This window comes from Callorhinchus milii, unplaced genomic scaffold (genome assembly GCF_018977255.1).
Source record: "Callorhinchus milii isolate IMCB2004 unplaced genomic scaffold, IMCB_Cmil_1.0 Scaffold15, whole genome shotgun sequence".
In the NCBI taxonomy this organism is placed as follows: Eukaryota; Metazoa; Chordata; class Chondrichthyes; order Chimaeriformes; family Callorhinchidae; genus Callorhinchus; species Callorhinchus milii.
Window position 1 is genome coordinate 13,800,012 of NW_024704756.1, and position 27,807 is coordinate 13,827,818.

General features: G+C 42.5%; 1 protein-coding gene across 4 annotated transcripts; it reads right to left on the minus strand.

The window, feature by feature from the left end:
• Positions 1-1,045: 1,045 nt before the first annotated feature.
• On the minus strand, positions 1,046-27,105 carry sept6 (septin-6). Of its 4 annotated transcripts, XM_042340619.1 has the most exons (11): positions 27,013-27,105; positions 20,133-20,247; positions 14,214-14,409; positions 13,529-13,715; positions 12,457-12,618; positions 10,766-10,862; positions 10,273-10,441; positions 9,602-9,734; positions 9,040-9,230; positions 6,651-6,691; positions 3,172-5,017 (listed from the first exon to the last, which is right to left on the minus strand). In XM_042340619.1, exons 1-10 carry the CDS (start codon positions 27,040-27,042, stop codon positions 6,688-6,690), a joined length of 1,284 nt encoding a protein of 427 aa, XP_042196553.1. In that variant the 5' UTR covers positions 27,043-27,105; the 3' UTR covers positions 3,172-5,017; positions 6,651-6,687. The 4 variants fall into 4 exon arrangements, with proteins under 4 accessions (XP_042196552.1, XP_042196553.1, XP_042196550.1 ...); XM_042340618.1 differs by lacking the exons at positions 3,172-5,017; positions 6,651-6,691 and adding an exon at positions 1,046-2,928; XM_042340616.1 differs by lacking the exon at positions 6,651-6,691 and having other exon boundaries at positions 3,172-3,872.
• Positions 27,106-27,807: the final 702 nt, after the last annotated feature.

Genomic DNA, 27,807 nt, shown 5'->3' on the forward strand with positions numbered 1-27,807 from the left:
GAGTGGTTTTAAGTTCATTTCCCATCATGTGCCTGATGTCAATGTCACCACTGTACCAGGAAATGAGACTGGTTTTAGGACAGTTTCAGTCAACAAGGTCATCTGAATCGTGTGATGGTCTTAACACAATCCCGAGAACAAACGTCAGCCTTTGTGGGTGTGCAAATTACATAGTGCCTTCCTTTATTAAAACTATTTCATGAATTTAACCTTAATTAAATGACTTAAGCCTTTATTACTAAAATATGACCCACACAAGGTGTTGCCTCGATGTACAGAACCTGATCCAATAATTCATTGGAGTATGAGAGAATTGTTCCCCTCCTCTCCCCCTGCACGGTGTTAAATTTAGTATTTATTAGAATCCATTAACAAAGATCAAAAAGATGATTCTCCGTGTGATAAAATGACTGGGTAAGTGCTTTGCCTCGACTGTCCAGATGAGATTGAAACTTAATAGATCGCTGTATCAAATGCAAGGATCATTATTATTAAGATGATCAATTGCACACATTCCCAAAGACTCAGATATAGCTTGTTGATATACCTCTGTAGTGCGCTAAGTCACCTATTTGTTCCCATTAGCAGATCAGTACGCAGAATTTTTTTTTTAGAAAAGCAACTCAGTCTTCTCTGCCCTCCTGAAGGCGATTCCTTTTCCTTCAACGGTTCCATGTCTTACTCAAGTGGCTGCTGTCCACTTTGTCAGTGAGTGTGTTGACATGTCATTTTACCACAAGAGGTCATCACAGCAAAACCAAATTGCCTTTCCCACACAACAAACCACACGCAGACACACACATATCTTCCAGCAATGGGTTTTTGAAGGGTGAGCATCATAGAAAGGATATTTCCTACTGCGACCCCAAGAGGCTCTGAAACCGATAGTAATGTCTCAACTGCTACCAAACAGGTTCAACATAAGAATCAACGACTTCCCACCCATAAAGTTTACAGTTTTGAGAATTATTTAAGTAGAGAATTCTCTGACAAAATGGTAGCAAGAAATAAAACCAAAAAAGGGAACGAAACTTGTTTTTCCAAACTTTTATTGAAAAGTTACAGTGATGGTAGCAAAGTCAAATATCATCATGTAAATGGGTCAAACAACAAAAGGACCAATGGCCAGAAATCTGGCCATGCAACACGCTGAGCTGTTCCTCACTGAAGTGAGACGAAAGCAGAGAAATTAGGCAGCAGAAGCAGTTCAAAGCAAATGGAGTTCAAACAAGTGCACTATTTCTACAGGAAGAGCAAGAAAGACGAGGAAATATTAAAAAGGCAATAAATTCAAGAATGTTAACAAGACAAGGTCTAACTTCTGCAGTATTTCCACTCTGAATTGCATTCTTTGTAAAGTAGCACTTTGTGTGGATACTCTAGATAAATGCACCCTAAGATAGTTTTTCTTTAAATAAATAAAACAAATCCTAACCAAAATAGTTTGCAAATGATTTTAAAACATCCAGGTTTGTGTCACAGAAAAATATGCTTATAGTTTTTTTTCTACTAAACTTAAGATGAAATCCAATCTGTACAAAATAAGAATTTTTAATGCAAATAAGTAAAGCTCTGCCCTTTGAGCTGGCAAGTTGTGAACTGAGCATCATTTGGTTTGTTTGTCATGGAGTGCACTCCAGTCACATACCTTCCATGTAATGTCTATGTGAGCGCTGCTAAATTGGATCTTTGGCAAGTTTATACTGTATTTATTTCGCCCAAAGCTAACCTTATTCAAATTGAAATGTCTGTATATATTGCGCTTCACGCTCTTCATGCTTGCTTTTAAAAAGCAAATGCACTTTCCCTCCTCCTGTGGTCTCATGCTATACATCTGACCATTGTCCATCTCTCTATTTCACATAACATCCCAGTTGATGCTGGTAGAGTGTGCCACTGAATACTTACCAGGAGCAGGTGCCCTGGCTGATTTTTACCCTCTCTAGCACACAGATATAGCATCAAATAGTAGCATGAACACTGCTGCTCTGGGATCAGAAATTCAGTGCAAAGCACTGCTTTACGCTGGGGCCCTTCTTGTGTATATGGTTTTATATGGCAGCGCATTATACCTACTGAGTCCATCGGGACATAAAGTGGAGCGTTATCTTTACTCCAGTGCTCTGAAGATTATGTTTGCTATAGTCGGCCTTTGTATCTGAGCTTTACTTATTGATTTCATTAACATGCAATATCTATTGTATATTCCACCCACCCAATCCTTTTATAATTCTGTACAACATACATAATGTCAGACTGTTCATGCTTTTCAAGTGCAGTCATATTTTACAACATTTTATACTTTGCCAAATTCAGTCGCTAATGAGCACACAGCTCTCAATAGATGAGAAGAATTGTATAAAATGGTTATGTTTGCTTTACAACTGGAGTGTGTAAACAATCCAGGCTACAGACTGAAAACATCAATGTACTGTAAATTAAAGAAGGTACACAACAGGACTAACTGCTTCATCAGCATAAATCTACACATCAATTTAAAAAAAATACTTGCTGGATTTTCTATTGGGTCTAATTTATCTGAACAGGTATCCCTTACATCTGTACAATTTTTTTTAAGTAGAATCATGGGAATGAGATTCATATATAAACAAAATGCAATTCAGCAGAAATTTAAGAGTTAAAAATTACAATGTTAGTGCAATAAACAAGCAAAACTTAGAAAGCAAAGATTTACAACTATCACTGACCCCATTACTAAACACACTCTGGACATATCATGGGCTCGTGAAAGGGTTAAAAAATACCACACAAGTTAACCTTTGCTCTTTCTTTTTAAAAATACAGTTAATGTGAACAGTTAAAAGAACAGATCAGTCAGTGTGAGAGCCCCCCTCCCACCCCACTTCTTCTATGAGTTGCAGTCTCCTCCTCCAGATAGAACAGCCAACGCAGACACATTAAAAGAAGCTACAGAGAGAAAAACAATGAAATCATCAACAGAGCAAGATATTTCAGCCCATACACACACGCACACACACACACAAGGATCTTGAACAGAAACTCAAAAGCGAACCCCCAATGGAAAAAAAATGCAATTTTGAAAGATTGAAAGCATGCAAACCTGTCCCGAATGCCATAAAGGGTCCCTTAAGTGAGGAATCATTGCTCAATGGTCAAAGTTACGAACAAAATGAAGACACCGATGTAAGATGAGGTATAACCGACTTTAATAGTTTCAAACACTGGAATAGATTGGAAACAATCTGTGTCGCCATAAGCAAAGGGGGGTGGGGGTTGGAAATAGCACAGACCGAAATGTACTAAAATAAAAATCCTACATAAGCAACAATCACAAGTCATTGTAAAAGAAAAACCTGCATAATCGATTGAGAACAATTGCATGAGACAGTGCACAAAAAAAATGGTGGCGGTTCTGAACAATGTACTTGGTTTCGGTTTCATTAGAATGACTGACCTGAGAAAATACAAATGTCTCACTAGTTTAAAAAAAGTTACAAGTTTCAAAAATAGCGCTCAATTTTTTTTAAAAAAAATGTCAAAATTAGAAAATAAATATTGTGCAATTTAAAAAAAAAACATAAAACACACACACACAGGGCCCAAACTACATATTGTATGTAGAGAGCATGGGCCTAAGTAGCATGCACTTTTCTGGTGTACGATTTACCATTCATTTTATTTTTTTAAAAAAAAGAAAACACAAGTTGTTCGATCGCGAAAAGATGCGCGCAGGTAAAGGCTTCACGTTTCAAATGCTCAGGCCACAGCTGGAGTGCTGCTATCAGTAGCTGCCCTTCTAATATTGACCACTGCTTACAAGAAAAAAATAATGGAAACGTGTTCCATATCACTGAGGGCGCTTTAATTATTCAGTGCAGAGCCATGGGGTACTGTAAAGGAAGAGTGCAAAGAAAAACACAGACAGAAATGAATGGCAGCGCTAAGGAAAATCTTACACTTCAATTCACATTTAATGCATACTTAAAGCCCTCGTGTGGCTTGAAAGGCATCAATTTTACACAGTCAGGCAGCCCTTCAAATAGCAAGTGCGATAATAAAAGTAGAATAAAATTCATTTATATATAAAAATATATGAATAATGTTCTTTTGAACAGTTCTTTTCAGCGCGGGAATGTTTTGGACCCGTTTTATAGATGTACCAATGAATGAATGAAAACAATGCACATTTGCATTTTTTTTTTCCCGCAAATTGACTTATCGGAAGGACAAAACAACTGGAAGGAACAGGTGTGAACTAAGTTCAGAGTGCGGAAACTTAAACAAAATCTCAAATGATTAAACTGGAAGAACATCTTCGACGGGCTAGCCAGAGTGCCTGAAAATTAACCCACGAATGGACAAATGCAAATGTGTGCAACTTTGCAATACTGTAACTAAAACCCAAAGAGCTTATTGCACCCACGCTTCATAACTTACATTTTTCTCCTTCCGAGATTATATATATTTATGTATGTAAAAAAAAGCTTCATTTTTCCTTTGAAAAAAAAACGAATGTGTTAACGCATGCGTTATTTTAACGTACCTGAAATAAACTCAAGTCATATTATTTCAAGTTAAAATAATATAAAAAAAGAGAGAACTGTTAGATATGATCACATGGTTCGGTAGTCTGCAGTGCGAACAGCAAATGAGAGACACAAACAATGACGATTTCATGCAAAGGTTTCCTGTGCGTTTCTAAGGCACCTGAGAGCCACATGGTCTTATTGTTGGGGTTATTGAGTTGCACAGTCTCTGATGCTCATTTGACAGCTCGTGTTGTACCATGCAAGCACTGAAGCGGTAAACTGGAAGTCCTTTTGTCAGGTTCCATACTATTTATTTCTGGATTCCTCCATTCAGCACAGCCACAGTATCAAGTTTGCACACACAAGTTTACGTGGAGGGTAGGAGGGTAGGAGGAGGTGGAGGAAAGGAGATGGGAATGGAAGGCATTAAGCGCTGCAATGTAATTGGGAGGGAAGGGGAAGCCATTCCCAGCTTGCCGAGGGAAGGATTCTACAGGAAGCCTGAACTGAAAATGAAAGAAAAGTAGGATTAATTTTTCATGAGTTACTTTAAACTAGATGAATGTACAAGCCAAGTACGGTTTAATAAAGTAAATAATGAAATGAGCACAGGTTTACATGTTAAATATGAAAATGTCCTGCTTCAACTTTTTTTAAAAAAAAGCAAACACACAGCAGTGGAACTAAGGTTTTTGAAATGAAAGGAAACATTTTTCCATTACCATCACACCATTTTAAGGAAGTAAAGCTAAGCTTTTCACTGACGGAGGCTTGAAGGAGCTCACAAACAAATTGGGCACTGGGTAACAGAGAGAGAGAGAGAAAAAAAATCAAGTCCATCTTAAATGACCCTTTGCCATTGTCCTGCCTGTGACACACGGAAGCTGACAAGAACAGTGTTTTGTGCAGCTTCCTTGGCCTCCACCAGTTGTTTCATACTGTCCCGGGGGGTTTTGCACTGAGAGACAAGTAAAACCATTAGGAAGAACCTTCCACTACAGAACAGGAAGTACAGAAGAGCAAATAGCACTGCCCCGGGGCACCAGCTCTCCATATAAGTGTTCATTGCACTCTGCCGTCAAGCTACAAGAATCCTATCTCAATATCAAATGATTGAATCTTACTGTTGACTACATTAAGCATTTCCTGGACAGTGAAACTCTCTCCTCTCCCACGTTTCAGTTAGAAAAAGAATCGAGGAAACCCATCACCATTCAAGATGGATTTGTTTTTATTAGATATTGGCGGGGGGGGGGGGGCGTTGTTGTAATGAAATTTATTCCACTTGATCAACAGGGGAAAAATTGGAATCCAACCAAAATGAAGCACTTGGCTGATTTAGAAGGGTTTGGATGTGCTTGTTTTTGGTTTTAAATAAAACTGCACGATATAGTCAAACTCAGTGAACAGAGTGCGCTAGCTGTTGTGAGCTGGGCCGATAATGGGAGGGAGGCACCTGCCCTTACAAAGGGTCTACGGAATGGATTTGTGTGTTTTTTCTCCAATTTCTCATCAAAGAGTCGTGTTCTGGACCTGCGAGGAGGAACAGCAAATATTACAGCAAATATTGTTGGATCGCTTTGCTGGTTTGGGAGGAGGCCCCTGCTCTCCGTTGGTAAAGCGTTTCAGGTGAAGGAAGGTAATTCTACATTAAGAACTGGCACCCCTCAGGCTTAATTCCTTCATTGCAGTTTGGTCTGGTTACACTCAATCTCTGGGTGCCCGCCACAATATCTTTTTAAGTATTTGTCTACGCAACAAATCTAGCCAGCCCAGGAAGCCAGAAATCCAGTGAAAATAATCTTGGGGATGCAGTACCTAAACAGAACGGTTGGTTTATTTGATTAGCAGGCGCATACCATTTTTAAAAAAAAAATATTTAAATTTCCAATAAACAAAACGACACTAATGCGCACCCACACACACACACAAATCCACTAGTGTGGTTGGTGTGATGTTTAATACCCACCAATCTAAACAGACCATGACAAGGTCCTGAACTGTACTCCCTACCAGCCAGTCTGGCACAGACCATGCAGAACATGCCTGGAGAACTATAGAGAAAGGGCCCAGGGAACGTTTCTGTGTGATAACGGACTCCACTGCTATGGTTGATTGTTAGTAGTCAATCAGGCTTACCAGATATTATGGGTCTCATGCAGGATGCAGCAAACTGTTAACTGTAAAAAAAACAGTTTACATGCAGTAGCTAATGTGGATGAACTGGTAGAAGGTAAAGGAAAATGTACACAGACATGCTCAAATATTATGACTGATCCCTCCACGCTCATCTTTTATGGCAGCAAAGAAATAATCCTTGTGTTTTTTTGGTAGTGCGTCCTATCGGGTCAGAAGGACGTCTCAAAGCGCTTCACTGGAATTACTGTGTAACGGAGTGACTGTGTATTGTAGGCTAACGTGGTAGCATAATCGCACGCATTAATGTCTCACAAACAGCCATGGAGTGAGTAATCAATTTTATTTGGGGGATTTGTTGGCCAAAGCTCCCTTCTCTTTTCAAATAGTGTCAAGGGATCTTTAACGTCCACCTGAACAGGCAGACGGGACCTCGATTTAATGTCCCAGCCAAAGAACAGAAATGCAACATACCCCCAGCACTGCATTAGAGTAATCTTGGACTACGTGAGTTCAAGTCCTGACATGGGATTTGAACCCACAGCCTTCTGATTCAGAGGCGAGAGTGCTACAGCTGAGCCAAGCTGTCCCACCAGTCAAAGTGGTGGGATAAAGATGAAGGGCTAAAAAGTAACAGTACCCATTTAACCCTTAATGAGCTAGTCACAGCACTTATGTCAACTGGCGATTGTGCCTGTTTGTTCAGAAGGAAAATAGTTAATGCACTGGACTCTATTTGTAAAACCCAACATATACATGTCACTTCATCTTTTTCTGCACAATTTTGACTCTTGGTTTTAAACATTTGTTCTGCAGATTTTTCAACTCAATCCATTTGGAATTTGTTAGAGACAGGAAAAGTGCAATGTGTGAGTCTCACACAGACACCCTGTTTCCTGTGGCTAAAGTGGCTGTTTGGAGGAACGGGCAGAGCAACCATTTTTGTTGGAGAACTGGCCTCTCCAGTGACATTGCCCACAGCCTATGGTCTCCATTCAATACCAAGCAGCGTTCTGTTGCTGCAGTGAGATTGCAACAGAAAGCGTCTGTGCCCAGACAGCTTCTGGACAGCAGTTTTAACTCAAAATGAACGCATGGAAACAAGACACGGCAGAGGCATAACTAAGTGTGCAGAGTCTTTACAATATTTGAGAATTGCCTTCAGGATGCCGGAGAAATGATTCAAAGCAAAATACATTCTTCTCCTTAATTCTAATTGCTCCAAACACATTGAGTCAAACACCGGCAAAGCTCACACCACATTGAGGAAGCTTTAATGTTTTGGGTGTGTTTAAATGAAGCTGACAAATGAGTGGGTCACTGATTGTGCAACTGTGGTCTCTCTGAATAGTTTCAATATTCAAATATAGTGTGTCCATAAATACACTCCAGAAAGAAACCTTAACAATACTGTACTTAGCCTGAAACTGAATAAAGCACCACCCACTTTAACCGTCAAAGCGCTATATGTTTTGTGCAAATAGCTTCCATACCAACTGTGAAATGCTACATACGATGTCCCATTGATAAACTATTGCCTATTTCTGTGAAGTACATATTACTCTATGCAACTCCACGTCACTAATTTTATCAAAAGTACTATCAAGAGATGGCAAGAATTGATAGGTGGTGAGCATGTCAAGTCTACTTGCCGCCCATCAATACAATAAATACACTGCATCCAGAAACCATGGAGTGTAATATTGATATAAAGAGAAATATTTCTTTGGGTACGAATCCCTCATACAAAAGCTTGTGGTTACAGCAGTCACAATAGAGCCAAAATGCTCTCACATTTTGACCACTGCACAACAATGGAGCATTGAAGTTTTTTTTTGCCAAATTAGATCTTGAATCGAAAAAAAGGGCGGGGGGAGGTTGGAAGGTGCTTAGCTAGGAACTTCGGAAATTTTACACACCACGAAAGAAACTTTAACCGTCTGCGTTGGTAATGAAATGTATTCCACGTGGTCAACATGGGAAAAATTGGGATCCAATCAAAATGAAGCCGACTTAGAAGAGTTCGGACATGCTTGGTTTTGGTTTCAAAATAAACTCTGCACGATATCGGCAAACGCGATGAACAAAGTGCCCTCCCCCGGGCCGATACTGGGAGACAGCCGCCTGCACAAATACACAGACCTTCAGGTGCAACGCACTAAAACCGAAGCCGCATTGGTCATTTCATCCACCACCGGTTAGAGACCCTTTATGTTAAATGGCACTTTTGCGGAACCCCGCAAAATGGAAACGCAGAATGGAAATGCCTTATAGCTGCCGATGGGCCTCGAACTTATCTTTTGAAAATGAAATGGACTGCGGTCTCCAGGAGACCAAACGGTTTTAAAAAAAACGGATAAAGTGTGAACAATAAAAAAAAGAAAGTGCTTACTTTTTCCGCTCTTTCTCTCGCTTGAGGGTTTGCTGGCTTCCTGATTGCTGGGCCTGGGACTGAAGCAGCTCAGCCGCAGTCTTCCTCTGTTTGAAGGCATTGATCTCATCATCCAGGCTTTTCTTCTTATCTTCGAGCTTCTTCTTCTCGTCCTGGTGAAGTTTCTTCAGACGATCAAACTTATCGTGCAACTGAAGAAATAAAAAAGGACTATTTACATTCGGACACGATACAACGCGACGGTTTGGGTGATAAAAGGGCCACGGCAAAAATGACCGCCGATCAGCGCTTCCGTGACATCATTTTCTGTGAGCTATGCAACCGTGCAGGAAACTGGCAATCGATTTTGCTCGCTGCTCTAAGGCTGCTAGATGCTGGGAGACCTTCAGTGCCTGTCGTGCTATGTGTAGGATGCTGGCAAGTTAACGGCAAAAGCCCTCTGACTGTTGTGATTATATGGTTTACACCGGTGTCCGTAGTACCAAACCCCGGAATAAAGTAGTGCCTTCAAAGGGGGAGGAACAGGCATCTTGCAAGCTCGCTCCTCAGCAAATAAAAATACCTCTTTCTCAGCTTCTTTAAGTTCAAACTCTTTCTCCTTCACTCTCATGACAAACATCTGCCTCATCTCCTCCTCCTTTTTCTGCAGCTCTCCGAGAAACTCATTCCTCTTCGCTTCATAAGTTTCCTGCAGGCTACAAAAGACACCGGCATTGGTCAGTCACCGAGCCCCTGCCAGGAGCAGCAAGATCAGCAACAAGCTAAAACATTTCCAGCTTATTACCTACAGGAGATAACAGTGAACACACCCATCAGTAAGAAAGTGCACAGGTTTCAAGAGCTTAACCGCATCTCGATATTGTCTTCTCCAATTAAACATTAAACGTCCCATGTACACTATAGGGTTCATTGTCCGATTTTCCGCCTGGTAGAAATCTGTCACAGAGTGATCTATAACACCTTGTAGATCACTTAGAGGGTGGGAGGGGGAAACAGAACATCGAACGAGCATCACTGCCTGTGCAACACTGCTCCAGAGGCCAGTAAATGCGGAATCGATTTGGAGAGGTTTCAAATGGTGTTTTGGAAATACAGGTAATAGGGGACGTGGAGAAAAGGTGTTGAAAGATCCACCCCGGTGTAGTAAAATTGTCAAACTGGCTCGACGCACTAAATAGCAGGCTCCTGTTCCTATTTCGGAATGGTGCCCTGACCAGCCTCTCAGCCCAGTACCTGAAGGGTTTGTTGTCGGGATCCGTGTCCTTGAATCCCATCTCCTCCAGTTTGCAACGTCGGTACAGCTCGTAGTGACGTGCGTGTGTCTGCTCCCGAAGGTCCTCCATGTTCACTCGGATCAGCATCTCCCGCAGCTTCACAAAGTCGCAGTGGGCTTCATTCTCCACTGCAAAAGCAAGTCCACCATTGAAACGTTCAACTCTGGGGTTCCACTAAAAAGTAGTCCTCTATTCGTGTAATGCGACAACAGGTGCTTCCTGCCTACATTGTTGAGGGCATAGAGCCATTTAGCTGCAGATGACTAGTCACTGCAACTTCTTCATATTGGCAAGAGGAGAAAACGCACCTGACTTCACACAGATATAAGGGACAATAGTTAAGTCACAAGGTGCATATCTATGTGCAGTGATTCGGAGGTCTCGTGATGAACACCATATGGAACCATATAGAGGAAAGGGTGGGTAAAGCTTCTAATAAAAACAGCTCTTACCTTGTACAGTGCCCCATGGATACTGCCGCGCCTTCATCATCTTGTTCCCGATCTTTATCTCCTCTGTGCTTCCAACTACAGCAAATGGCAGGTGTGCCTGAAACACACACACACTGGTGTAGCTCAGCTCATAGGGAATTATTATTGCTGCAGTTTGGTGGAATTTTGTCACGTTGCACCGTGCCTTGCTTAGTGAGAAATGCCATCCTGTGTGTAATGTGCAGTCAAAGGGAGAAAACCTTTTACGTGTGTAGCAGAACAAAATTCCCAGATAAATGTCCTCCTGTTGTATGGTGATTTTGCATGGTTTATAATATAATAATAATAATCCTTGCATTTGATATAGGTCTTTTCACATCTTCTCGACGTCTCAAAGCGCTTCACAGAATATACTGTAAAGTGAATTGACTGTATATTTGTGGGCGAAACGCGGCAGCCAATTGCTCACAGCAGTGTCCCACAAACAGTCGTGGATTGAAAATGACCAATTTATTATTGTTTTTGGAGGGATTATTATTAGGCGTGTGGAGTAAGGAAACTCGCCCAAGGTTTTGCCCTGCCTGGAAATGAACCCAGGTGTCTCGCTTGCAAGGCGAGTGCTCTAACCACTGAGCTACAGGACTCCACAATGGTTTGCAATGAGATTAAACATTGAAGGTTTTTGTGCCTGCAACAACCACATCATCCACGTTTGCGAAGCGATTTCGGATGTCCTCCTAGATAAATGTAAATTGTACTGTGCGTTCATGGAGTGTATGTGCAAGCCTGCAGTTGACTGAGCAATAAGGCATGCATGCGTGTGTGAAAAATGCGTTTGCTTGTAGACACGAAAGCGTAGCTGCAGCAACAGTCAGCCTGCGATTCGAAATGCAGCCACACAGATCCGCGACAAAGCCATGTGGAAGATGTGGCCAGTTTGAGCATTCGCTGACTGATGAGATGAGACAATTGGAGCGGAAAGCGATTTGATCCCACGTGAGGAAAGCTTGCCTCTGGCTCCAATGCGGCCACAATGCTGTCGGCGCACTCAGTAAAACATAAGCGGTCTTGAAAGCATCCAAAGCAAATAAGGACACAAAAGGGTCAATAAAATCTACATATACATTGAGCAGTTTTGCACTTCCTTATTAAACTCTTTGGAGGCAATGAATTTCCTCTTTTCTTGTAAATCACATGATGTGTAGAAAAGGTTCTCACTCCTCAACTGTGCATAGCACTTCATTGCACGTGATTTATGTTCACCCTAAAAATACAGAGTCAATTCCCTTTAGGGGATATTCTGTAAATCGCGTTGACATGACAAAGCGCTATATCAAATGCAAGTATTATTATTATTATATTATTAGTATATAATTAGTATATATTATTGGGTCATTTTCAATCTACGACTGTTTGTGGGACATCGCTGTGCGCAATTGGCTGCCGCGTTCGCCCACACATATACAGTCAATTCACTTTACAGTGTGTTCTGTGAAGCGCTTTGGGACGTCCTCCCGACGTGAAAAGCGCTATATCAAATGCAAGGATTATTATTATTATGATTATTATTATTGAACACACAACACTCCCCTTGAGCTGGGCAACTTGTGCTTAGATATTAGCTGTCAGTTTACACCCAAGAACAGAAGTGAGCTAAGCTATTCTAGCTTTGCAGATTTGAAACGCTCTCACGTCCAGCCGATCAAACTTACGTTCATTGTCCCATTGATCTCGGACACGGTGTCATCGTCAGTGGGGAACTGGTAGATCTGCACTCCGTTGCTGACTAACTCGCTCATTATTTTGATCTTAAATTTCTGCAGCTCACTCTTGGAAATGGAATCTGCTTTGGCAATGACTGGGATGATATTGACCTGCAGGAGGATTGAAGGAGAACAGTCTTTTAAGCATTTCTGTTGTTCAGTGTGGGGTGAATAATAATGAGTTGCAAAGCATTATACACAACTGAGTGATTAATCTTAGAAGCCTTCAAGCATCTAAGGCTACAAATCAAAATCACTGCCAGCCTGGCTCACAGTGTGGATCAAATTAAAGCAGTAAGAACTCATCTGGACAGCAGGCAGCAATGTTCCACAGACATCTGTGCCCTTAACACAGGCCATCTTGTATTTGAACTCATTTAAAACAAACTAGGTTTGTTGAATCAACATATGGGGGGGGAGTGGGGGAGAAAATTGGGAAATAAGGACACAAAACAGAGCTGTATTTTTTTCATGAAAAAAAAATGAAAACAGGAAGCATCTGCAACAGAGCACTGCTGAGCAAAGCATCACCAACAAGTCTTGTGGCCCAACCGAAACAACAGTTATTTCTCTCTCTGTTCGCACCCCATTTTCACAAGGCAGTGCTCGGGGGCAGACAAAAAGTCCCAGGCCTCGGCCAATGACACCCAGGAAGAGTATTTGAGGAGGCACACATTGCGTGGGCACTGGGGTGGGATGGGATGGGATAGAGAGTGTAACAACAACAACTTGGATTTATATAGCGCCCTCCACGCCAGACGGCGTCTCAGCCAAACCAACAGGATTCACTCACAGAAGAAGGAGATCACTTTGAATGGCTACTGAGAGTTGGCATTTGACCTTCTGGTAGAATTAATGGCAGGGCCACCTGCAATGGCGCCAATACCGTCAGTGGCAGCAAAGCCTGATGCCAGCCTAACACAATCTTACAGAACAAGCAAATCGTCAATTCTTGGATTTACAGCAATTTATCTCGTAAGGTGCCCAAGTGTTCCTCCTCCCACCCCGTGCCCCTTGGTACCTTGCTGTCCAGTTTCTTCATGGTCACCAGGTCCAGAGACTTCAAGGAATGGCCGGTGGGAGCGATGAAGTACAGGCAGACGTGGATGCGGCTGTCGTGATAACTGTGCAGCGTCCGCTTAATCTTCAGCTCCTCCTGCAGGTAGGCTTCAAACTGAGCATCGATGAACTCGACGATAGATTTGTAGCTGTAGAATTAGAATAACAGAAGCCGGCTGTTTTTGCTGCTTTTGTGAACACGGGGAGGTTAAACAGCAACGGCCTTTGATGGAATTCTAAAGCCACGCACGAGAGTATCACTTCTACACATCGTGTGATCGAGGGCCGGGTCCTCTGAAGTCAGAAGGTCCTCATTATCTCAATCTGCAATTTTGTCTTACAATGTGACAGTTCACAGGTAGGTGGGCTCGGTGGGATTTCAAGCCCACTGGCGCTTACGAGCTTTGAATGCCCCTTCGTGACTTGTGACACATCACCTCGAACACTCCCTGAACTTCTACTTAATAATAATCCTTGCATTTGATACAGCGCCTTATCACGTCGTTGAGACATCTCAAAGTACTTCACAGGATTTACTGTAAAGTGAAGTATTTTGTGGGCGAAATGTGGCAGTCTACTTACTTTCTACACCAAACATTCACTCAATCTCAGTCATGTATCGACATCTATTAAAGGGTATTCCTGACCTGTCCTCCTTGTTAATCTGGTCCCCGAAGCCCACTGTGTTCACGATGTTCAGTTTCAGATGCACGTTGCTCTCTTGCAGATCGTAAGAGCTGGACTTGAGCTGGACTCCAGGCTGGTTGTGAGGAGCTGGGTCACCTTCGAACTTGGTGTTGAACAGCGTGTCCATCAAGGTGGACTTCCCAAGGCCGGTCTCCCCTGAAAAGGCAACAGAAATTCACATCACAAAACAAGCAAAGTGGCCCAAAGCTGGGCACAATCCATTGATCTCACAACCACAGTCTCTGGAGGAAACTTCAACCTACTTTACCAACACATTGTTTGTAGCTAAAATCTGGCTATCGGTTAAACTATTAGTTGCCCCCAATGTTGTGAAGACTGACAATGATTCAGGTGATGGCATTTATTTCTATGGGTGAAGCTGTATGTCACTGGCAACTTCCTTCTTGCCGAAAAGCTTTATGTGGTCTTACCTAGAATCGCTGCAGTTAATTCCGATTAAACAAAACTCATCACAAAGTTGGGGTTATTCCAAAATGCTCCCAAACTGCTAATGTCTACAGTGGCAAAGATTTGCCAACTCCAACCATTCTACAGCATTTTGGCACTCAATCCCAGCAAGATTCTGAAGAAAGAGACACTAAAAACAAATCCTCCTACTTCCCTAGCGATGCGGGGGAATAAACACACTGGTCTGCTGCCAGTTTACAGAGCCTTGAATGCTTGCTTAGTCAACCTGGACATAAGGCAGGCAGATCATTCATTGCTAATACTGGATGATGTAATGACAGCTCATTCTGGTCTAATTGCCAATTTTTATGTTGCAATAGAAAATGTTACCAAGTTTCCATTTTAATATAAATTTAGTTTTACCTCTACATTAATGGTAGTGGGACACAATAACCGGTTGTGCGACTAGCAGCGTTTTCAGGCCAGAGAGAGAGAGAGAGAAAAAATAAATGACGCACTGTAAATTACAAAGAAGAAAAATCTGATCAGATTTGAGATCAGTCAAGATCACAGAACCACATTACACTCTGGAGATTTGCAAGTTAAACTAATCCCACTGGGCTGCCCAGTTCCAATCTCTGCTTCACTGATCAGAAGGGCCGATTTACTAACTTGGATAATCTCCTCGTCCAAAATTATAATCAAATAATCTTCAGAAGATTAAAATCTTCCATCTGGAAGCGTGTTTTTGTGTGTTCTCTGAAGTCAAACTCTCAGTCCTCTCCCATTGGAACTTAAGAAGCGCGAGTGAACTTTTTACCCCACTCACGACTCATTTTTCGGGATTGGCCGTGATTGTGAGAAGGTTCGGGCGATTCACTTGAAGGTAAAAGGCTCCCTTAAAGCTATTTGAATGAAATGTGGAGTTTCTCCCTCTCATTTATCGTGCCTAATTTTCTCCCACAGGATGAGTATCCCATCCCCTGACCCCCGAACGCAGATGCGCACCTCGCATGGGATTCCATCCCGACAGCAAATTATCAGAACACCCAGGTCAAAAAATTAAAAAGAGAATTGCGGAATTAAATTAAAATTCACGAACAATAATAGAACTTGTGTTCTTCACTTGTAAATTTAATGGGCTGCAAATATTTTTGTGGGGGGCGGGGGAGGTGGGAAAAGGCCGGTCACAATCTAGCAGCCTCTGGCACGCATAAAAAAACAACAGCAGTAACTACTCAGCATCAATGGCTCATCTTCCATTCACGTTCCAGGCCTTTATTCACCAGCCAAAGTGAAAGGACAGCAGTTGGCCAGTCGGGCACGATGGGGGCTGAATACTACAAGGTGAAAGAAATGAATCAAAACCACTTTTCTCTTTTTTTAAAAAAAGNACATTTTTTTTCCTATTTAAAGCTCCAATTTGTGCATATTGGGGAAGAATTGTGGCCTTTGATTTGGAGCAGATCCGAGCACAAAGGCACCCTTGAGCCTCCGAGCCAGAGTGAGCGGCGGTGGCATCCTTCAGCACACTGAACAGTACGGGAGTGTTTGTCTGTGAGCTCCAGCAAGTCTCCCGCAGGGACATTCTGCCAAACCTTCTGCATTTTACAAGCACGCTGATCCTATGCACAGGGCATACTTGTTTAGAAGCCTTTACGCAGGCACTGTTCACTCAGCAAAATCTGGAGGAAGAATGGTGCAATTGATGCACTGAATGCCTCAAAATACGTTGGGATTATTGCCACCTATGAAATAGCCGACCCTTGATGAGTTTCAAGCAGCTACAAACTCTTGTGCTCTTGCCCATCCGGCTAAATAACTTCACTAACTCCTTCCCCACAAATCTGTAATCAAGACAAACATGTAGCGTTGCTCACAGCTACTCACAAAAAGGATGGTATTCTTTAAGCAATAATCCGCCTTGTAATCGCAGCATTCGGACACGGTATATTAAGCAATTGAGCCTCGTCCTTCAATGATTTTATAACATTAACCAGCAGCCTCTTCACTCTTTCAGTAAACATATGGTGGGTAACTCCTAAATTACTTAAATTGGAAACTTTCTGAGGTTGGTATGATCAGACTCATATTAAATGGTTTGTTACTGACTCCCACGTAATACCATGGCTCTTTAATAAGCTGCTGCACAATGCTAAGGGTCATCTGAAAGGCTCTCAAACTACCCAATAATCCAATCAAATAGGGGCCATAGATTGGTAATGTCAATCACTTGGAGACATTTTCTCATTTTTTGAAAAGTATGATATTAATGTAAGTTGTTACTGAAGTCAGCAAAATCCTCGTTTCTAAGGGGTTTCAGAGTTTCTCGCACTGTACTAAGGGAAATACCTGGATCAAAAAACAAACCTAAAATAACAAATTCAAGTTAAAAATACTGAAAAACAAAGCAAATAGGTGGACAATTACGATGGGGCTTATGGAAGCTTAACTGAGCGACCAGACAGAAGTGGGTGGGTGGCTGAAGGAAAATAAACTGGGCGACATTGTGTAGGATAGACTATTTATAAAGATTGCCCTGCCCACCCAAAATCTCATTGTAATATAACACAACTTTCTCAGCGGCAAGATGCGAAACAGTGAGTGGTAAACATGTGGGTGTTGAAAACACACAACTGGGCAACAAGACAGAGATAACTGACAGTAAGTTATTGACCTCATAGCCTCGCATCCTGGTGAGTCACCTTCAAATCATACCTCAATTAAAAGGTACAGTATTTTATTCCAGTACACAAAGGTAACTGTATTACTATTTCAGAAATTAATGCCATGACGCTCACACATCCAAATGTCAATTACATTTTATAACAACCCATGATTAAAGGTTATCAAGCACCCTTGATTAGCTTCAGTTATTGAAAGATTTTTAATTGTATTTTGAAATACTATTTCATAAATGAGACATCAAAGACTGCAGACTCGCAGCTTTTATTTTTAAAAAAAACAATTTCCCAAGGGTCAGATATTTTTTTGATAATGCCGTACAACAGAGTAGAAATGTGGGTGTGTTATCCAACATGGGAGGGAAAATATCACAATACATCAGTCACTCTGTTGGGTCCAAACACGGAAGATTTTACAATTTAAACTGGATGTGCTGAAGGAGAGTATCATTACCCGACACATCTAATCATGAACTGAACTTCACAGACTTATCCAGTGCCAGAGAAGGTCAGACTGCAATCTCCAAGAGATGACCAGTGAACCACACTCATGCAGAGGTTAACTGACCTGTCAGTCCGTTAGTCAATCAGTCAGAAGGTGCTTATTAACCACAGAGGGTTGATTACCTCAATATGCAGTTGATTGATGGACACATTTAACATTTTCACCCCACGTCATCCAGCTTGGCCTGTACAGTGTGAAGGTAATGACTGGTTGTTGGGGGAAATTGAGCCAAGGGTTACAGATTTGGCCTATGACTGACGACAAGCTCACAAACTCCAGCCGAGCAAAGCTGCACCCAGGACAATGCACTGCAGCATAGAGTGAAGTATCAGTATTCTAGAGCAGTGATTTCAGTGGCATGATTGTCAGAGAAGCCCTCAATACAAACCAAACCAAGTTTACGCTGGGTGGAACAACTGCAGTACAAGGCACATAAATGGCTTTACCCCAAGACAGAAAATCATGCTTGTGTTACGGAGGAGAAATGACACCAACAGCCCCCACCATCAGTAAATTGGGAAGGAACTGTCTGGCAGTTTCTCTCCTGCGCCTAGCCCAGAAACCTCCCACACTGGTGTGAAACTAGGTTTGTCATACTGACCAGTCATAACCAACCTCTGCTTCCTACGCATTTCCTTCTTTGACCCTGTCAAAAAACCAAGTCAAGTGTGTGACAAGAAACTCAAGAATAGTGAAACCAGGCACTGGCTTGGAATCTTTCCAACTCCCATCGCCTTTATTCTGAGTGGTCCCACTATGTAATTGCTCCGCAAAACGATTCCGGAACAAGAGGGCAGGCAGCGAGGTAACCTATTCCTGGGAGGGTGCCAATGCCACTCATATACCCACACCCCAATATACAAGACAAAATAGTAGGATTCCGTTTACCACCCTACAGATTCCAACCATCTTGATCTGAAGAGTTACTGGGAAGTAACTGCACTGATGTCCTGGACAATATTTATTTGCATCAGCAGATCCCATCCACCAATGAATACATATACTCGCCTCACCATAACCCTGGCTGGTATGGGTTTTCTAAAGTCTCATTGTTCAAGCGTGTGCAATCTACACGGCTCACGACGACTGTAAAAGCACTGTAAAAGTCTGTTGTGAAATAGCCATTCATCAGTTCCACGGGATTATGAATATTGATAAAATTCTCAAAATTATTATTATTAACATTATGACTCAACTCCTCTCCCAATCTGGATCCTATATATTTTTTAAAAGAAACTTTCTTTTCCCCTTTCATTTCCTTTTTTTCAGTTCTTGGAAAAAAATGAGTGACTACAAACAAAAACTGTTTTACTCTGTTGCTGCTTGTGGAGACAAAGTAACAGACAATCGTATTGAAGGTCATAATAATAATAATAATAATCCTTACATTTGATATAGCGCTTTTCACGTCGGGAGGACGTCCCAAAGCGCTTCACAGAACACACTGTAAAGTGAATTGACTGTATATTTGTGGGCGAACACGGCAGCCAATTGCGCACAGCAATGTCCCACAAGCAGTCGTAGATTGAAAATGACCAATTTTATTATTGTTTTGGGTTTTGGAGGGATTATTATTATTAGGAGTGTGTTGTAAGGAAACTTGCCCAAGGTTTCGCCCTCTGCCTGGAATGGAACTCAGATCTCTCGCTTGCAAAGCGAGTGCTCTAACCACTGAGCTACAGGAATCTATGATACGCACCCGTGGAGTTTAATCATAAACGTGTCATTTTGGGATTACATGCGTGGCTTTTAGGGAGTCCCTGTGTTTTCATTATACTTGGCTTTGTGCCTTCCCACCCACAAACTCTGACCATCAAAAGTTACAATTTATTGAATGGTGAGAAGTGACATCGCATTAGGCTGGTTATGGCATCAAATCATTCAATGCTAAATTTGCCGCTGTCAAATACTTCATTAGCCCCCCCCTTCCCCCCAAAAAAAATTGAGATGCACAAAGCTACAGGCCTTTCTTAAATCCTGTAGATATTTCTCTCAAATTCAGGAGTCCCGACTTATCATCAGGACAAAAATGTATTTCTCCTCCCCCACCCCGCAAACACACACACTGGCTGCTGTACACTCATAACAGAGCAAACGTGGAAACTTCATATTCGTGGTGACTTTCCAATCGAAACGACCTGGACGCAAATAACAGCAAAGTAGCCAGAAAGGAAACATTTAGTAAGAAGAGTGTGCCTTACCCTCATGAGCGTAACACATTGTCTTACTATTGGACACTAGAGAAAGCTTCCTATTGGGAGGTCCATCAGTTCAGTACTCACCCACACACAGGATGTTGAAGCAGAAACCGTGAGACACAGACTTGTTGACTAACTGGTCTGGCATACTGTCAAAGCCAACGTGGCCCGACAGCGAAATGCTGCGGGCACTTTCAGTCTGCGGGGAGGAAAAAAAAATCACGACATCAGACATTGTCCATCCAACTGAGCAGTTATTGTAACATTTATTTAGGTATCCTGCCAAGTACTTACACGACTTTATTTTTTTAACATAAAGTATCTGAGAATAAAAATCTTAGGCATTCATACAGTAGATCAGATGATATAACTGTTGGGACAACCACAACACAGGGAGGAATAGGAAGTGAATGAATGATGTTACTTTCCACCCAACAAGTTGAAAACAAATATTTGTGTTAATAAAAAACTTCAAAAACCAAGGAAAGAAATTCCAGGCTGGACAAGTCCCAGCATTGAATCACTGCATAGCAAACTCAAGCATTTTGTATTCACAGCGACAATAAACTGTCAGTGAAATATATACCAAGCCAGGATGGATTTCACTCAGTACTTTACAACAACTTGCATTTCACGCAAACGCACGTCCTTTCCGGAATGAAATTAATGTTTCCTGAACGTAAATGTGGCAGCTAATTTGTGCCACTAATGTCCCTTACAAACAAGGTGTGTCGTTCATTAAATAGAACTTTAGGTAGGAACATGGATGAGAAACATGTCAATGATTGGCTCCAGGACTGATCAATTAAACCAACCTAAATATTATGCGGTATTAAAAACATCCCAGTACAGAACAGGATACCTATAATTCAGCTGGCTATCTACGGGCAGGTGTTTTCACAGACTGTCAGGACTAATTAGGTCCCCATCAAGAATTAAAGATTACAAATACAGTTTGAAGAGCAGTGGTTTAAATTAACTGTGTTCTCTTGCTATGGTTACAGTGATTGCTAAGCAGTGGCCATCAGGAATCAGAACAGCTGTGACATGTTATGGTTAGAGCAAGAACAATTCACCCTATTCATGACATCAACAGGAACCTACAATGGCCGTTAAGGATCAATAGAATGGATTCTTAGGTTCCCAAAAGCACAGATCACTGAACATGTCCAGTACAGTCCCAGGACCATTTACAGATCACCCTGCTTTTATCATGGAACATAAAATTTTGATTAGAACCCCATCAGTTTTACAAACCCTTTTAAAAAGTGCAGAGTATTAACCTCATTTACTATCAATATAATTATCATACAATTGCTGTAAGTGGGAGCAAAACATGTTTTAAAGTGGTGTTGAAGAAATCTTTGTAGCAATGAGGAAATTCTTTATTTTTATTGAGCCCATGCGTTTGACAAATAGTTTGCATTTCTGACCGCAAAGCTGATGCACGTTTCAATTCCTGTAAGGTTCATCTTTTATCTCATTTGCAGAGAGAACAGCTTGCAGGACCCACAGCCCTTTTATGGCTTGTCAGAAACAGGCTTCCCTTCAAGGTGGATTGCTGTAACTTCACATGAGCTTGTGATGAGAATAAAGTGCATCAGATAATCGGAAAATGAGAGCTTTGTTAACCACTTAGTGCCACTTCCACAAGGAGAGGAGCATTAGGAAGGAAATAGATTTTTTTAAAGTTACTTTGGGAAAGCTGTGTGAAACTTATTCCCATTTTCTGGCAAGAGGCCAGTAAATTAATACTAGATTTGATTTGATTCCATTCCCAATTGTCTATCCTAATGTGCGTGCGAAACTTAAAACTCACGTGCAAATGTAATGCTTAAAAAGCATTCGTAGTCAATAAGATACTGCAGGTTAAAACAGCTTTGGGTACTGCAGATCATCAATAAATTAATCAGATTTTAATGATTATATTTAGCCATCAGGAGAGTCCTGAGTCTCTCATTCAGATAACTGACCTCATCTGTTAACAAAACTCAAAGTTATCCTATAATTGTGGTTCATGTTTCTCAGTCATTTCCCTTGATGAAATGTTTTGCAGTGCCAGAGAGCTTTTTGAGGTTGTGTTAGGTTTATCCCATATCTCATAAAATATGCTTCTTCCTGAGACAATGTAAATCAGGGCAGCGGTCAGTAACCTGTCCCATTGAACCATTCAAGCTGAAAAGTAGGCAAGACTGAGAGCAGAAGGACATAAAAAGATTCAAAGTGATGCAAAGGTAAAGTGTTACAATCGCATCCTCTCTTTTCGAACTTGGTAGTGTTTTGCTCTATGAAGTTTGACGTTTCGCCCAGTCTTTACCAGTCTTTATGTATTTCCACGTTACTAATAGAAACTGGGATTCCGTACTAATTCTGGAACTGTCACATGTGGCAAAATGGATTTGCTGACATTTTTAACATGAGATTCTTGTTAAATGAATAAGGCAATGTGAGACTGTAGCAAAATGATAGGGTAGACACAGAGTAGAACAGACAGTTTATGTGCGGTTTCCTGTTTCCTTTTACTATTTTTTCTGGTTTCTGGTTTAAACCGTAAGTAACCATTACAATTTTCTAAGTTACCATTTTAATTTGTTCTTTTAAAAAAAAATCAAGTTTTCAAGTAGAATCTCTTTCAATCTCAATCCCTTTTGGACAATTTTCTTATTTATTTCTCTTTGCTCCCCCTTCCCCCTGCCCACCCACACACACGCTCCCTCCCACGCACCACTACATGTGCTGACTCTTTCCTGGGCTATAATAGCACGGACACTTGCCAATGCATTACCCAACTGACCAAAACAGTGAGTCAGTTATCAGCAACAGAAAGTATGATCCTGATTCCAGCAAGCACTCAGGGGTACTCTTAACAGTACAATGCAATAGCAACCACATCTGTCCATATGACTCAATACACCAATGCTAAAACACTCACATCTGCATGATTGCAAATGCAAGAGCTACACTTGGGAAAAAAACAGGATAGAAGTCTTCTCCAAGTAAAGAAGGTGAAGTATGATAGTTAAAGAGGTCCTTAGGAGAGTTTAGTAGCTAGAACTGACACCTCAGTTACATCTAAATGGATTTGCATGTACAGCATGTCAAGATCTTGAACACTACTACAATGACTCCTAATTTTACTCTCGTAAAGGTATGCAAAGGTTGAAATGCAATGCTTAATACAACAGTGCTCAACTGGACCAGTGATACAGAAAATAGGCCACAAACCAAACACAGGAAAGAGACTTCTGTGTAGAATAGTTCGTAAAGAGGCAAAACAAAGATTGTCTACATCAGTGCTCTCTTTAGTTCACTTCCAAACAGAACTTTCAAATAAGCCTTTACTCTTAAGAGCATTGAATGTGCAAGAGGGAAAAAAAGAGAAGTAGGAGAGAGTCACATTTGTCAGGAATCTTATATACCCATCCGGTGTGAAATATGGATCATTTGAAGTATTCTTGAAAGATCTCCATTTGGGAGCCTGTTGAGATGCTGAGGGCCCTCTGGCAATACCTGAGTATAATTTGTGTCATACGCATTAGGATAAGTTGATTATCACTAGTCAGCAACTACTCAGCCAACATACAGATGGGGTTACACAATATTATGTCAGAAAGACTAAGTCACAAACTCATTCAAAAACAAATCCAACACTACTGACTGAAATGATACACACTTGCCAATTATTTGGGAATAAATACAAAGATAAAATAAATAAATCTTGCATTTGACATAGAGCTTTTCACGTCTTCTAGACGCCTCAAAGCGCTTCACAGAATATACTGTAAAGTGAATTGACTGTATATTTGTGGGCGAAAAGCAGCAGCCAATTGCACACAGCAGTGTCCCACAAACAATCATGATTTGAAGTGACCAATTTTATTATTTTTTTTCTTGAGGGATTATTACCAGGCAAGGAAACTTGCCCGAGGTTTCGCCCTGCCGGGCTTGTGAGGCGAGAGCTCTAACCACTGAGTTACAGGACTCCTATGAAAAACAAGCTACAGGAAGATGAAAAAAAAAGTACAGGTTGCTTGGGAGCAGATTGAAATGAAATGACCAAGTTATTTTGTACTGGAGCCAAGCATTGTTTAAATACTTTTCACCGTAGTATAAACAAAAACGTGTAAACTACCAGAAATAATTCCTCAAACAGTAAAGAAGAAAAAATAAAGATATCTGTCAGATTTCATCTCACTACACTACTTTCAAATCATCTTTATTTCCAACTGTAGATCTGACATGTCTGCCAATTCATAAGATAATGGCAAGCCAGGTTCATTGGATACTGCAATGCACAATCTCTGAGCAGAAACATGATATTTATAGTGTAACATGCACTTTGTTTAACAGTCAACAAAACTGCAGCATGGTACTCATAAACCAAACTCTCTAACCTTTTCAACCTCATGTATATTTCCTTTCTCCCACCCCACCTTTGGCATATACTTCTATGGCCACTTGGCCTTGTAAAACATCCTCAAGAAAGAGCCTAGACAGTGAGGGTCTGCACTGTATTTCAGCCATGGAGGGCATCATGGTTCAAGCCCCACGTCAGGACTTCAAATCATTATGATATAAGTTGATACTCCAATGCAGTGCTGAGGGGGTGTTGCAATATTGGAGGTACCGTCCTTCAGATGAGACGTAAACTGAAGTCCTATCTGTCTGTCCAGGTGAATGTTAAAGATCTCATGGCACTATTCGAAAAGAGAAAGGAGTTTCTCCCAGTGTTCTAGCCAACAATCCCCCCAAATAAAATTTGTCATTCACTTCATAGCCCTTTGTGGGACACTGCTGTGCACAACTGGCTGCCGCGTTCGCCCACAAAATACAGTCACTGCACTTTACAGTATATCCTGTGAAGCTCTTTGAGATGACTCAAAGCAGTGATAAGGCGCTCTATCAAATGCAAGGATTATTATTATTATTATCATAGTGGAGATAATTCTGTTCAAAGGCACACAAAGCAGAAAAATGGAGGATGTTCTGGTTCTTAGAGGTAAAGTGACAGAGACGTGGTTCAGCACTTGGCTGTACCGGAAGCTGCTAAAGGGGCTCTACAAGTGGAGGTAAGATAATCCATGACTAGCACTACCAACTCTCAGTTAAAGAATCAAGAAACTCCTTGAGCATTAACCTTGGAATTAATATATCACCCCAACCCTTCCAACCGATATGTTCCACATTATGAATGGTATTAATGTTATGCTGCAACTAATGCATCTTTAAAAGAGACATTTCCATCAGCAGTTCAGAGTGGTTCACTGGGCCTTCCTGTCTCATGATACAGGGGACTTTCACCACGACCTGGACACCAAATATGGTAAAAGATGCAGAGGAGGGAGAACAAATGGTGGCGTTAACACGAAATAACAATTAAATCCAAAGCAAGCTGCTAGCAGGAGTACAGACCAACACAATGCGCTAAATTTGGTTTCGAAGGTTTAAACTGGAAATATAGATTTCATATAGATGGTTAAACAAATGCCTGATGTGCGTGCACTGGGTAGAACAAACCAGTTACCGAATGGGACTCATCGTGGATTGCAGCCTCATATGGTAATATCAAGACGTTACTGACCACGGGATACATTCTGTATCAACAAAGCTCACAAAGATCTCTCGGCGAGATCTTTAAATAACAGTTCACCCATTGTGTTTTTTTTCCCCCCCACAACGACGACAACAACAACTTGCATTTAGATAGCTCCCTTTTCACAGGGTAGGGTCCCGGGGCACTTAAAGGAGATATTTTACAAAGCACAACAAGAAAGGGGGATTGTCCTTCCAATACGAATAACATCTTATCGCTAAGATTTCAGGCCGGGGTTGAAATCACTTGAAATCATATCTCTCTCTCTCTCTCTCTTGCAACATGTCCCCCCCCCCAAGTGTCAAGTCTCCCCACCCTGTCACTGGGCTGTATAAGATGCCCACCACCTGAAAGGCTGCAGTCAACCACACAACACCTTTTGACAGCGGTGGAAATAATGCTCCTGAGAAGCTCGTGATTTTTTTTCCCTTCTGGTCTGTGTGCAAAGAAGGGGCGATTTCCTGAGCTCTCAAGAGCAGGTCTCTCTCTCTCTCTCTCTCTCTACCCCTCGCCCTCAGGATCCTGATTAACCCCCCACCCCCCCCCCACCCCCACCCAAACAAGGGGGGGAGGGGGGGTGGGGATCGTTTTCGCAGCTCTTGCAAAGAAACAGTCTGGGTGTTTGCAAGTGCCCAGACAGACAGACAGACAAGACAGACAGACAGTCTACACAAAATAAGACGCCCTAAACCGAGCGAGTGCTGCACGGAATGTAGAGGGGTTTGCTCTGGGGGGGGGGGGGAGGGGGGGGAGGGGGGGGGTATTTCTGCAAAACTGGATCGCAATCCATTGCTCATTCGGAGATGCATTTACAGTTACACGACAACGCCCATCGTCCTTTCCTCCTCTCCTCTCCCTCTTCCCTCCCGGTGAACAAAAGCACCGTTAAAGGGAGGGTGGGGGGGGGGTGGGGGGGGGGGGGTCGATCGCCTTATTTTGCCCATGCAATTGGGGTGTGTCTGTCTCCAAACAACCCCCCCCCTCCCCCCCCACCTCCCCCCCCCTCCCCCCTCCCCCACCCCCCCCCCCCCCACCTCCCCCCCCCCCACCTCTCCCCCCTCCCCACCACCTCTCCCCCCCCCTCCCCACCACCTCTCCCCCCCCCTCCCCACCATCTCTCCCCCCCCCCTCCCCACCACCTCTCCCCCTGTGTGTGTGTGTGTGTGTGTTTGGGGGGTGGGGGGGGGCTCTGGCATTTCAAAACCTGCCAAATGCTTTGAATTGTTTTTGTGTGTGTGTTGCACAATAAAAAACACACAGCCACTTAAACAGGGCTCGTGGTTTTTTTTAAAAAATATTATATATTATTTTTTTTAACCCCCCCCCACAATAATTACAGCTCCCCTCCCGCATTCCCTCTCAGCTGCTCACCGTTTGCCGAATTACTTCCACAGCCGCCATTGTCGATCCACCAGTGACAGGAAACTCCTCAGGACATGTGCAGTGTTATCCACTCTCTCGCCACTGCCAACAGTGCTGTGTGGGGGGGGGGTGTGTGTGGGGGGGGAGGGGGGGGGTGTGGGGGGGAGAGCGCAGAGCGCACGCACACGGTTCCCCTTTGGCTCAAACAGTTCTGCCCTCTTCTCGGGACACCGATAGCCTCAACTAAAGATGTCTTTAATCGAACCACAATTCGGGTTATTTCGGGGGGGGGTTTGTGGGTTGAGTTCGAACAGTCCTCCCTTCCAGCTCCCCCTCCACTGGCAATGGCATGTCCTCACCCCCCCCCCCCCCCCCCCCCCCCCACACACACACACACACACAAACACAAACACACACCCTCCAACCCCCCAATTCGGTCGGATTGACTGCACCGTTATTAGCAAAGGAAATAGCAAGTCGTGTATGTAATGTGCTTGGGGTGGGGGGGATGGCTGGGAGGGTGGGGGGGGGGGGGGGGCTGAGGGGTGGGGGGGGGGGGCTGGGAGGGTGGGGGGGGGTCTCTCTCTCTGATGCATTTTCACTCACTTCACCTGATCCAGTCAAAGGGAGCCCAGGGCACACCATTCAATAAGTTTAGTGCTTTCATATTTTTTTATTGAAAAACAAAACATGAATATTTATAATTGCAAATACATTGTTTCCAGTGGTCCCCCCCTCTCCCCCCCCCCTCCCCCCCCCCCCCTCCCCTCCCCCCCCCCCCACAGATGCTCTTCTGGTTTAGAA